General features: G+C 40.7%; 1 protein-coding gene across 2 annotated transcripts in view; it reads left to right on the top strand.

The window, feature by feature from the left end:
* Positions 1-13,888, top strand: part of SMAD3 (SMAD family member 3) — a 172,925-nt gene that overhangs the window by 101,348 nt on the left and 57,689 nt on the right. The window contains exon 3 of one of the 2 annotated variants that reach the window (XM_044665332.1): positions 10,041-10,075. The exons of the other annotated variant lie outside the window; for it this stretch is intronic. Within the exon in view, the coding sequence (XP_044521267.1) occupies positions 10,041-10,075 (35 nt within the window). The remainder of the gene's footprint in view (positions 1-10,040; positions 10,076-13,888) is intronic. 2 annotated transcript variants of the gene reach the window in all.

Genomic DNA, 13,888 nt, shown 5'->3' with positions numbered 1-13,888 from the left:
ATCCTGCCTCATTTGGAACTTCCCTCTGCAGCTGAGGTACTGTTACTGGCAGGGCTTGGGCCCCTCCTGCAGGCACATTAGGCAGCTGTGTGACAGCTGTTGTGTCTTACCCCAAGACAGCTGGGGGGAGGAGGAAGCCCTGGAAAGTGTCCTCTACTTGCCATTTGTGTATTGATTTTAATTTCAGATTTGGTAAAGAGTACTTTGGGATAATGTGACTCTTGAGTCTCTATGCCAGTATACAGTTTTGTTGTTAGCAGCATCAGTTGCATAGTACAGTCAGTCATTATTCCAAAAATATAAATTTTTTAATATAAATAAAAACTTAAGCTATTAAGATAAAAAATTTGCCATTACTACTCTTTCACAGAGGTTTTTTTTAGCATGTATATTTGCCATGCTTGCTTAGAACTCAAATTTTTTAAATTTTCAAGTAAATTTCAGTTAGTCATGCTACTAACATGAATAGCACTTTTGATTTTAAACCTACAGGTCTGGAGCAGCTAAATGGCTCAAAGGATAGAGAGCCAGACCTGGAGTCAAGAGGTCCTGAGTTCAGCTGTGACCTCAGCTGTGTATCCCTAGGCAAGTCATTTAATCCCCATTGCCTAGCCTTTACCACTCCACTGCTTTGGTAAAAGACAGAAAGTATGTGTTATTATTATTTTTTTAAACCCATGACAAAACCCCCTGGGATTAGTCCACCTGATATGTAGCTATATTATCTAGTTTGCTTTTTTAAATTGTTCATTTGATAATTTACATCAGAATTTTACCTCCAGATATTAAAGATATTAAATGATTGGGTAGAGTACTTCAGTTCCACTGAGGAGGGTGCCTCTCCAGCCCTGTTGATTACAACTAATCCTTACCTTCTCATCCTTTGAGACTATGTCCTTATGCCCTCCCTCATAAATTCTCCACAGGAGATCAGTCAGTATTCTGGGACTCTTCCTCTAAATATCTTGTGACATTTCCTGGATGCTAATGGAAGACATAGGCTCTCCGTTGGTTATTATTTGCTTCCCTGTTAACGGGCAGCCTTCCTTCTGTTCCCAGTTCTGTATTTCTGATTACATCCTTTGAATGAACATTTACTAAGTAGTCACTGGAGATGAAATGCAAAAAGCAGTATACAAGTCACTGCATGTAAGTGCATGCACTTACCTTTAAAAAAATTCTTAGCTTCCATCTTATAACTAATACTAAGTATTAATTTCAAGGCATAAAATAGGTAAGGGTTAGACAATTGAGGTTAAGTGACTTGCTTAGGGTCACATAGCTAAGAAGTGATTAAGGTCATATTTGAACCCAGGACCTCCTGTCTAAAGGTCTGGCTCTCTAGCCACTGAGCCACCTAGCTGTCCCTGACTAATTAATATAACTTTTTTGGGAATGATACTATTGCATTCGTTTCCAGAGCAAGAGGTAAAAAGCAAGATTGGGGCGAGATGATGGGTAGGAGGGTGGCATACGGTGTGTCCTGGACATCTAGAAATGGTGAACTATTTCTAGTCTTGAATGCAGAGCCCCAGGCAGGATCTGGAGTGTTGAGTGGAAGTCTGAAGGGGGAGAGCAGCAATGGCTGGAGTATCGAGTCCTTTCCCCTGCGTCTTCCAGGCATCTTTTTTTGTTCTTTTAAAAAGTGTTTTCTAGATTTCCTCTCCCTCCTTTTGTTATATTGCTTAATACCTCCCCCTTCCTAAAGCAAAAAAAAAAAAACCCAACAAAAACAAAAAACTCTCTCATTTAAAAGAAATCCAATTCAGTATTGTGTTGGCAATAAACTGCAGTCTGCTCATATTGACCACATGTTTCTTCCCTGCTTTTTGGGTGACCCACAGCTGTAATTCTTTGGAGACTCTGGATTTCGTTGACTCCCAAACATGTAGCATCACTTAGATATTGATGTTTAAAAGAGAGGCCTTTGTTTTAGGAAGATACTTAGGGTGATTACAAAGATGGTGCACGTTTTCAAAGGCAATCCATTTAGTCCTAGGCCCAATTCACTGCGCATTTTTAATATCTATCCAAAATATGTATACTAGTGAACAAACTCTATGGGTTGTTTATCCTACTACTTATTATGGTCTAGACCAGTGATGGGCAAACTTTTTAAAGAGGGGGCCAAAGGGAAGGAAATGCTCATCTGTCAGTTTGTTTCTAAGGCAAATCTTTTGAAGTTTCATTGTATTGTATCCTACTCAGTGTATTCGTCTGATTAGGAATAATTTCTGTGTGGCCTGATAGAACATTTCAGGGGGCTGCATCTGGCCTGCGGGCTGTAGTTTGCCCATCACTGGTCTAGACAATCGTATTCTTCATCCACTTGATTTTCCCCATATGGATAGCGAGGCAGAAATCTTTTGTGTAATTAGGGCTATCATTTGGGAGGCTTTTCCCTGTTCCAGGGCTCTATGAAGTGACCACAATGTCATCTGTAAGCATTATTATCTTTCTCCCATTTGGACTCTGGGCTGGACTTTCTTCATGATAATGGCAAAAACATCTCCATCTTGCTTTATGCCTAAACTTTGTGAACAATGAGGTCATTGAACATAGTTATTTGTATTGTCACGTCTTTTGTGGAATCCTATATGATTTTGATATAGGCATGAGAGATACTTCATTGGAGTCTTTAAGGTGACATCTTGCTCTGCTGAATCAAATGCTTTTTAAGTCAACAAACAATAAGCCAAAGGGATTTTGTAGTCTTTATAATTTCCAGTAAATTGGGTGACTGTCAAGATGTGGTTTGCTGTAGAATTATATGTAATATATTAGAAATAAATGGTACGCTTTACGATGATCAACTGTGAATGACATAGCTATTCTCAGCGATACAGTGATTTAAGACAATTCTGAAGGACTTAGGATGAAATATGTTATCTACCTCCAGGGAAGGAACTGATGGAGTCTGAACACAATTGAAACATACTTTTTTTATACTTTATTTTTCTTGGGTTTGGGGATTATATATTTTTTAATACCATGAATAAAATAGGAAAAAAAAGAAATGCTACATTTTAAATTCAATAAATTCAGTTCAGCAGACTCACTCACATTGGGCAAAGGATAGAGCAAGGTGCTAAATATAAGAAGATAAAACCAATCCATCCTTAAGGAACTTAGAATAATCTATGAGGTGGATTAGACCTGGGATACAGCTGTTGAATACTGTGGTAGAGATGAGAAGAATGAGGCAAAATACAATAGAAGAATTTGAGGAATTAGATCCTACTTTTACTTGGAGAGGATTGGGGAGGGCTTTATGGTGGCATTTGATCTGGGTCGTGAAAGGAGGAAAAGATTTCAAGAGGGAAAAGTGAGAAAGAGATTATAACTTGGGCCTCATATTCATTTGATTAAGATGGTACCTCTGTGAATCAGGCAGTTGATGAAAGTATGGAGGAGATCTTGAGGTCCTCTGGCTTCCAGCTTTGAGAAAGAACACGTGTGCTTCAGTGTTCTCTTCTGGGAGAAGTCTCTGGAGGAAGGCAAAGACTGAGAAAAAGCCAAACGTGATCAAGTGCTGGCATGAAGGATGACCTGTGGAGATAGCCAGCAACATAGGAAGACAGTACAAGATCAGGAAATGACTTGGAGTCTAATATTGTGAGAACATAGTGTGTAAGAAGCAGGGAATAAAGTGAAGTAAGACTAGAAAGGGAGTGTGAAACCAGATTATGGAGGGCTTTAGATGCAGATAGTTTTGAATTTTATCCAGTAGACCCAGAGATCATTGGAAACCAAGACACAGAGAAGTAAGACAGTTTGCCCAAAGTTACTTACCCAGGCAATAAGTGGCATCGCTGGGATTTAACCCCAAGACTTCTAACTACAAATCCAGTGCTTTTTGCACTTGAACCTATTTTTCTTCTCTAATAGGCAGCTATTGAAGGTTATTTGAGCTGAGATTATATCTGTGCATACTGTGATTTTTTTTCTTTTTTGGAAGATTGTGTGAAAAAAGGACTAGAAGGGTTAGAGAGACTGGAGGGAGTGAGACCAGTTAAGAGGCTATTCCAGGTGTTTAGGTAAGAGGTAATGAGAGCCTGAACTTCTAGGGAAAATGCTTTGTAAATATTATCTCATTTGATCCTCACTTTATTATCTCATTTGAGCTTCACAACAGTCCCAGGAGGTAGGTGTTATTACTATTACCCTCATTTTACAGGTGAGGAAACTGAGGAATACAGTGATTAAATAATATGTCCAGTTACTAAGACTGTCTGAGACTGGATTTGAACTTGTATCCCTGATTCTGGCAATTATGTGGCACAATGGATAGAAGGCTGGGCTCGGAGTCAAAAAGGCTCATCTTCTTGATTTCAAATCTGGTCTTAGACACTTAAGCTGTGTGACCCTGGACAAGTCACTTTATCCTGTTTGCCCCTCATTCAAATGATCTGAAGAACTGCTCCAGTAATTTTGCCGAGAAATACCCAAATGGAGTCATGAACAGTCGAACCCAACTGAGAAATGACCCAACAACAACTCCCTGTCTCCAGTCCAGTGCGCCATTTAGCTGCCATGTCAGTCAGCATAACCTGGCAGGTGATTGATTGGATGCATGGGGATGTAGAAAAGTTAAAGGAAGAAAGGAAATAAGCATTTATTTAGTATTTACATAGGCATGAATGATCGGTGCTTTTCAGAGAAATAAAGCTTGGAAGGAGAGGCAGGTTTAGTAGGGAAGATGAGAGAGAGTTTTACACATATGGCATTGGAGGTGGCAGCAGGACATCCAAGTGGAGATGTTCAGCGAGCAGTTGGACTTGTGGGATTATCGGCTAAAATGTGGGCTTTGTTAATGAGGGTCTTGTGTAGATGCATGTGTGTTGTCGTTGACATTGTTTTTGCTTGACATTGCTGGTTTTTCCTCCTAAACCTCTAAGTTCATTTTTTTAAAAAAAATTGCCAATAAAATGAAATGTTTGTCTAGAGCATATTTGGCCCTAAATTTTTGCTGAAATATTTCATGCTTCATCTAATAACTGATTGTTTATGAGGCCCCACCAGCAGTTAAATAGTAACAGCTCATTCTACACATGACCCAGCCATAATGTTTATAGAATCAGATAGCATACTGTCTTTGCAGAAACTGTGGGGCCCCGTCTTCGCCTTTGCCGCTGTTGCTGCTTGAAGCCTGATGCTATCTTCCGAGAGTGGGCTAAACATTGCTGTGTTTCCCCTCCCCACTCTCTCCCTGACTCCTCCATTGCCAGGAAATGAGGATGAAATCACTGATTTGTAGTTTATATTATGGCAGCCCTCCTGCCCTTTATAGGAAAAGACAGTGCATTTTCATAGGGGAGAAAATTAACCGATAGAAATCCCTCTTCTTCACTCAACCCCAAACTTAAAGGCTGGTGGTGTTGCTTTGAGACTTAAGTTTTATAACTAACAAGTGGATAAGTTTAAATAAAATCCAGCAGATGACTGGCAGTCTCCAGGAAAAATGGTGTGTGTGTGTGTGTGTGTGTGTGTGTGTGTGTGTGTGTGTGTGTGTGTGTGTGAATCAGTAAAGTTATCAAAAGATGGATAAAGGGAAAGCCCAGGGTGGGAGAAGGTGGGCTTTTTGGCTAAATCATATGTATTTCGGTTTTCCTCTGCCTTCTTGAATCACTTGAGCCATCTTTAAATTTTTTCGTTTTATTTTATTTTTTCCAGTTACATGTAAAAACTATTTTTAATTGTTTTTTTAAAATTTTGAGTTTCAAATTCTTTTTCTTCCTTTTCTTCTTTTTTCCTTTCATTGAGAAAGCAAGCACTTGAGCCATCTTACAGGACTGCCGAGATGCCTGTCTATTTCTGAGAAAACACTATCAGAGAGGTGGATTTGGGGGAGTGTTTGGCAGAAGCTGGTCAAAGGAGGAAATTTTTAATCTCACAGCATGCTCTCAGAGCAGCCTGTACCATTAAATTAAAATAGATGTAAAATAAATTGTCCCCAGCTGTTGAGTTTCTTAAATGTTCTTCTGGCTATATGCAGGAATGTTGAACTAATGTAATGGAGTGGGGGTGCAGTGTACATAGATCGTGAACAACTTGAGGTGAGGGAATGGGTGTCAGAAAGTGGGGTTTGCCTTGACCTCAGATCCTGGTCACAAACCTTCTCCGGAACAATGACTTCAGTCTTGGTGGGAACACTGGGTCAGCAGTCCAGTGTTGCTTATTGCATTAAATGAAAGATAAGGAAGCACACAGAGGGACATGAGCATGAAGCAGTATGTATGTAGAGCAGAAGATAAACTGATAGCAGATGTATTGTGGGACAGATTTTTAACTTTGAATACATCAAGTCTAAAATATGACTTTGGCTTCTGTTCCTTGGCTTTCTGCTGCCTTTAAAGGAACTGCAGCTGCCAATCAAAAGGCTGCCAGTCAAAGTCCTGATCAGATGTCATCAGGACCTCTACCACCTTCAACCTCACCCTTTAAAAACATCAAACAGAAAAAAAAATGAAACCAGTGGTTCAGAACCAAAATTGCATTTATGTGGGTTGAATTCAAATTGGAGGCTCCTCAAATTGATTTGGGACAGCTAGGTGGAGCAGGGGGTGGCCAACCCTGGAATCGGGAAGATTCATCTTCATGAGTTCGAATCTAGCCTCAAATACTTACTAGCTGTGTGACCCTGGGCAAGTCACTTAATCCTGTTTGTCTCAGTTTTCTCATCTATTAAATTAGCTGGAGAAGGAAATGGCAAACGACTCTGGTATCTTTGCCAAGAAGACCCTCAGTGAGGTCACAAGTGGTTGGGCATGACTGAAATAACTCAACAACATATAAGATCTCTTTGGTTCATATGCTCTCTTCAATGTTTTCCCTGGAAATAGAAGAATTTGACATGTGCCAAAGTCTCGACAATAAAAGGGAAGGCCCTCTGCTCCCATGCAAGCACTGAGGCTAACAAGACATCAAATCTAGAATGTTTAATTAATTTAATAAGACCAAAAAAAAAAAAAGGCAAAACACTTCACACCTGAAGCCATTAACTGTTAGAGTGGTTCTCCCTCTTCTCTAGTAGACTCCACTTCTCTAGGGACCTACACAGTCCTCTTTGCTTATAGACAATTCTTAGACCCTCCAGACAATGACCCCGGGGTCCAGGCTTTCTCCACACACACCATCCCCTTCAGTCAAAGGGGCAAGCCCTTGGAATTGCTAGAGAGTCAAGCTTGTAGTCTCCTTCTTCCAGCAGAGAGCATGTAGGGCCAGGAAAGTTTACACCTAAGAAACGACCTCTTCATTAAGAAGAGCTGAGAGATCAGGAAGGCTCTTCGTTTACACAGGAAGCCTTCAAGGACCCAAGCTAGAAAACAGGGGCTGTGTCACATTATTAGAATCAGGATGGTCTCTCTTTGTCCACAGAGCAGACAGGCAGTGCAGACTTTTAGTAAATAGACATTGCCTAGAGGTGTTGTGATGGTTGTATTTGTGTGACTTGGGGTGAGATGGTTAGTTTCCTGGCATGCTCTTTCAGAAGGCTGAGTGGGAGTGCAGACTGAAGGCTTAGTCATGGGGCAGGTGGTAGGGAAAGGGTGGGAACCCTCTATGACTTTCACCCAAATGTTTGGGATCTTGTCACTCAGTCACACCATAGTATTTTCCTATTGTATTTTAATTTTTAAATGTTTTTTGGTTAAAGAAATGTCACCATTTGCCTGGCTCAGGGAGGAAAAACTGAGGGATTCTCTTTCCTTTGGGAGAGCCAGCAGCTGGTTCATTGCTTTTGGCAAGGCAGAGTTTAGCTCCATAGTAGGAGAGGAGACAGACACTCCCCCTCCTTCCCCTTCCTGACCCCTCTTGGGAAAACCCCAGGTAATGCTGGAAGTTACCTTGGTGATTCAGGGAGGTAGGTGATTCCTGACTCATTCCTGGGTCACTATCTTGGTATTTTGTTATTGTAGGGAGCTCCTTTGGAGTATAATGTGGATAATTACTTGTTGGCATCTTAAAAGATCCCTTGAGGGTTTTTCTGCCATCAGCAACTGTTGCCAGACCCCCTCTAAGCTAGTAGCATTGTCATCTCCTTTCTTTTTATCCCTTCTCCCTACCAGCCCTCTCCTCCATACCTTTTCTGCTTCCTTCAGAAATTAGTGATTCATTTCCTGCTCTAAAAGCTGTGTTTAAAGTCCCTTGAATTAATTGCTACCAAACACACCATCCCCTCCCCTCTCCTCCCCCCTGGTATTTTGTTTTTCTCTGACCTGGGGAGGGGGAGGTTTGTGCAGCTGGGTAGGAACAGCTTTCAGGATGGCCCCATCTCATGAACAGAATATAATGGATGAGTAGAAAAACTGAAGTTGGGTCTTGATATAGTGTTTGATCAGGAAGTGGCCTACCCAAAGAAAAACTCCGCTGTGTTGATTTGGGAGATGAGAGTTCTCTTCAGAACTTTCTGTTGGAGCAAAAAGCATTCCCCCATCCTTTGTTGTATGTGGATGTACAGGGTATGTGTAGAGACAGCTAGCTGGTGCAATGGATGGAGTCAGGAAGACCTGAGCTCAAATCTGGCATCAGACACTAGCTTCGAGATGTTGGGTAAGTCGTTTAACCTTGTTTGCCTCGGTTTCTTCATCTGTAAAATGAGCTGAAGGAGGAAATGGCAAGCCATGTTTGCCACAAATACCCCAAATGGGGTCAAAAGTTGGACAGGACTTAAAAAACAATTGAATAACAATAGCAAAGGGGAGGGGTGAAGTTAGCATTGGTTTTTGTTTATTTGAATTGTTAATCTATATGGGAAATGAGACATGAAAATTTTTCAGATTTGGCAACATCAGTGCCTTGAGTTCCTCTATCCATACAAATCTAGCAGATGATCTTTTTGAGTCACTATGGCTGAAAACCTTCCCAATTGCTGACCAATTCTATAATAATAATCAGTTATATGCATATAGCACCTACTGTGTGCTAGGCACTTTGCAAAGTGCTTTACTATTATCTTCTCATTTGATGTTCACCACAATGCTGAAAGGTATTATATCCCCGTTTTTTAAGATGTTAAAGGAAACGGAGGCAATCATCAGCTAAGTGGTTCGCCCAAAGTCACACAGCTAGTGTCTGAGACTAGATTCGAGGTCAGGTCTTCTTGACTCCAGACCTGGTATTCCATATCCACTGCACCACCTAGCTATCCCTTGTAATGAGCCCTTTGTAAGGTTGGTCTTCAGATGATACAGATGAGCTCTCACTAGGCAAATACTTGAAGGTTTTCCTCCTTAAAAGGACCTGTCAGAACTTCTGCTCAGCTGCCATGCTCAGCCAGGAGTCCAGTGTCACTGTGGGAAGTGGCCCTGGAGTTAGTGTCATCAGATTGCAGAACAAGAATTGGAAGGAACCTTAGAGGGCATCCAGTCCAACCCTCTCACCCCACAGATAAAGAAGCTGAGGCCCAAGTTAGTCAGTCGGTCAGTCAGCAAGCATTTATTAAGTACCAATATGTGCCAGACACTATGCTGTGTCCTGATGACACAAAGAAAAGAAAAAAATAATCCCTATCTCCCGGAACTCACAGTCTAATGGAGGAAGACAGCATGCAAATAATTATGTACAAAGAAGATATATGCAGGATGAATTGAGATAATCCTCAGAGGAAAGGTACTAGCATTAAAGGCTGCTTGTGGAAGGTGAGATGTTCTTTGAGACTTGAAAGAAGGCAGAGAATCTAGGAAGCAGGAAGGAAGAGAGTTCTAGGTATGGAAGGGAGCCAGTGAAAATGGAAGATGGATTGCCTAGTTCACAAAGGAGCATCCCAAGAGTTCTGCAGGGAGGGCAAAAGGTGCTGCATGAAGACTGGCAAGGCTGGCAGGGGCCAGTGTTTGGATTTGATATTTGATCCTGAAAGCAACAGAGAGTTGAGTGGGAACTGATCAAATAGAAAGGAGGAGTGACCAGGCAGGGCTGGCACTTTAGAAAGACCACTTGGAAGATGGGACGGAGTAAAGAGAGACATGCAGCAAGAAGACTGACCATTAGGCTATTGTAGTAGTCCATGCCTGAGATGAGGGACTGCACTAAGGTGATCGCAGATGTCTGGGGAAGAACACGGGTAGACACAAAAGATGTTCTTCCTTTCTGTTTTTTAATCCCTTGCCTTCTGTCTTAGACTCCATGCTGAGTATCAGTTCCAAGGCAAAAGTGGTAAGGCAAGGCAATTAGGGTTAAGTGACTTGCCCAAGGTCACACAGCTTGGTAGTGTCTAAAGCCATATTTAAATCCTCCCATCTCCAGCCTGGTTGAGCCATCTCTCTGCCCCAAGAGATGTTCTGAAAGTAGAAACAACAGGACTTGGCAAAGAATTAGATACGGGGACATAAAAGAGAGTGAGATGTCAAAGATGATACCTAGAATGGCTAAAGAAGTTAAGCAACTTGTCCAAAGGCCCAAAATGTATAAAAGAGGACTTCACTGGAAGTTTGTTGCACCTAATAGAGTAAAAATCTCAGGCTGGAAGAGACTTTCATGATCATTTGGGGAACTTTTCAAAATTGTTGAGAACATTTTTAGTTTTTCTTTTGTTTTTTAAAGACTTAGAGAATAATCTCACTTGCAGAAAGTTGTTTTATTGAAATATTATCTGTCACTTTATATGTTCCTTTTTGTTTTATATAGGTACACATTCATATATGTTTTATATATGTATGCATACACATATACATATGTGTATATGCACATATGTGTGTACACGCACATTTACATACATGTAAAATACACAATGACCAATATATTCCCTTTTGTTACTTGTACACATATTCACCTCCACATTTACCCTCACTGTGCACAATACATACATTTCACATGCACATGGCAATTTATGCCATATACACATGTGTGCATGTACACACACTCAGAGTTCCAGAAAATAGAAAGTTCTTATGTTTAATTTAATTTTTTCAAAATACAGAGTGGAGAATGGATGGAGAAAAGGCAAAGTCCAGATTGCATTTTCTTTGTTGGACCTTTCCTCCTCCTACTCTTCGGAGTTATGGCTTGCATTGCTATCAGCAATGGCACTGTGAACTTAAGGGTGACAGCTGTGCTGAGGCAGATGGAGAGGCTAAGAGCATTCTCAGACTCTTTTCTCCACTGTACCACACTGCCCCTTTGCCATGGAATCTTCTAGAAAAGGCTGAAAGAGAACTCGGAAGGCATTGTTCCAGCTCCATCATTTAAAGGTCTGAAAACCAGGGCCCCAAGAGATGACACAATTTGTTCAGTCACACAGTTAGTTAGAGGTGGAGCTGGGATGGGAACTTGGGTTTCCTGCCTTCTAGCACTCTTTATATTAGTAGAGCCCAGTGGTTTTCAATGCTCTCTCTTCTTGGAAAGCCGCCATTCACAAAATACCTGTCTAAAGGTTGAGTGGTGGAATTCCTGGGGGTTCACTTCTCCCACGATAGGGTCTCTGCACTAAATTTGTTCATTTGGAAACTTTTCAGTCATTGTTTTGTGTGGGTTTCTTAGGATTCCGTCAGTTACTTATTGGAAGCGTTGGTGTAACAGGTAACTGTGACTACATTTTTCATGTCTCTTTTTTTTCTTGAGTGTACCTCATGATTGCCGACTTCTTGGAAAATTTGGGGGCAGCCAAGAGGAGTGGCAGGGAGCAGACCAAACAGTCTCCGAATACAATATGGTGTCTCTTTGGTGATAGGAGTTTTGTTTTTTTTCTTCCTTATTTTTAGTGACATTGGCCTGAGGAAAAAAGCTGAGAAAATGTTCTTGCATTTCTTAGAAGCCTCATTGACCTTTAACTGTTGAGTTTTTAACAGAAGTCAGAGTACCCTCAAAGGGCTGAAGGTACAATGTTAGGGCAACTGAACTTTCTTCAGGGTGAAAAGGTTAAAGGAAAGGAGATGAGGGAGGTATCAGTAAACATTATAGGGTCATAAGCACCTGGGCTAGAAGGGATGGTAGATGTTGTATAGTCTAACTCCTTCATTTTGCAGCTGGAGAAACTGAGTTCTAGGGTGATTGTGACTTGCCTAAGATTATAATAGGTAATAAGTGTCAGAAGCAAGATTTGAACCTGGACCCTCCGACTCTTTCTACTATACCACTCTACTGCTTTGTCATAAAATCATAGAATGTTAGAGCCGGAAGGAACCTTAAAGATGATCTCATCCTATTTCTTCCTTTTATAGAAGAGTACACTTAGGACGTTGGGGCTAAATAGCCTGCCTCCAGTCACCATTGCTAGCCAGAACTAGCACCAAGGTCTTCTGACAATCTAGTATTGGCTAATATGAAAGAAAAGGAAAATGACAAAGATTGGAGGGGATGTGAAAAGTTGTAACATTTGTGTGCTGTTTGTGGCATTGTGAACTGATAGAATCATTCTGGGAGAGCAATTTGAACTATGCCCAAAAGGCATAAACTGTATGTGCTTTTTGACCCAGCATTACCACTAGGTAATAATAGGTCTGTCTTCCAAAGAGAGCAAAGAACAGGGAAAAGGGACTTATTTATACAAGAATATTTATAGCAATTCTTTTTGTGGTGGGAAGGATTTAGAAATTGAGAGGATTCTCACCCATTGGGGAATGACTGAACAAGTTGTGGCATATGATTATGATGGAATATTATTATGCTATAAGAAATGACAAACAGGATGGTTTTAGAAAAGCCTGAAAAGACTTTCATGCACTGATGCAAAGTGAAGTGAACAGAACCAGGAAAACATTGTACTCATATCAGCAATAGTGTATCATGATCAATTGTAAATTACTTCTCTATTCTTAGAAATATAGTGATTCAAGATAATTCTGAAGGACTTAGCATGAAAAATGCTATAGCCACCTTCAGAGAAAGAACTGGTAGAGTCTGAACATAGATTGAAGCTTCCTTTTAAAAATATTTTGGCTTTTTCTTGTTTTCTTGGTTTTTTGTTTGTTTTTAGTCTGTGTTCTTTCACAACATGGGTTAAATGACTTGCCTAGACAGCTAGGAAGTATCTGAGGGCAGATTTGAACCCAGGACTATTTTGCATATATATTTTACATATATTCTGTATATACATGGTATCCCCCTTATTATAAAACAAACTTCTTGAGGGCAGGAACTGTTTCATGCTTGTCTTTGTATCCTAGGTGCTTAGCATAGTGTCCTACAACTAGTAAATGCTCAAGAAATGCTTGTTGATTGATTGAACAAAACTAACCAATACATTCAGATCCTAGTTTAAAAGTATATTTAATATATGTATATGTGAGGGTAGGGGTGGGGGCATGTGTATAGGTTGATTTCCCCCACTGCTGCAATGAGGGGAGGTTAATAGAGATCATTATTTCTTTGAGGGGCAATATGATGAAGTGATCGAGTGCTAAAATTGGGAGTTGGGGGATTCAGATTCTGCTGCAGACATTTAGAGCTGAGATCCTTGCCTCCTACAACTTACCATCAAGGTTGGATCACAGTGACATGGGTAAACAGGCACAGGGACCTGTGAAGCAAACATGTGGTGAACACCTAATATTCTTTGTATCTGGGATTTCACTAGTATAGGGCACTTTATTCACCTGTACATCTGGCAACCCCCTCATGGCTTTTCTTCCCATGTATTTCTCATCCAGAACTTTCTATCTAGCATCTGGAGAGAATCTATCTGAGGTGCTGGAGGCTTTCTAACATTAATTTGTTCTGTTATCTATGGAATAAATAAGTAGGTAAATTCAAGTGTGATTCATTTTTGTCAAAGGAAGTGCATTTGGGGAGCAAATTGTTGAAGAGAGTAACTATGCTTATCTCACCTGGCTGTTAAGTGGAGAGGACGAAGAAAAGAGGAATTTCTCTCTCTCTCTCTCTCTCTCTCTCTCTCTCTCTCTCTCTCTCTCTCTCTCTCTCTCTCTCTCTCTCTCTCTCTCTCTCTCTCTCTCTC

This window comes from Gracilinanus agilis, chromosome 2, assembly GCF_016433145.1.
Source record: "Gracilinanus agilis isolate LMUSP501 chromosome 2, AgileGrace, whole genome shotgun sequence".
Classification (NCBI taxonomy): domain Eukaryota; kingdom Metazoa; phylum Chordata; class Mammalia; order Didelphimorphia; family Didelphidae; genus Gracilinanus; species Gracilinanus agilis.
This window is presented reverse-complemented; position numbering and strand designations above follow the sequence as displayed.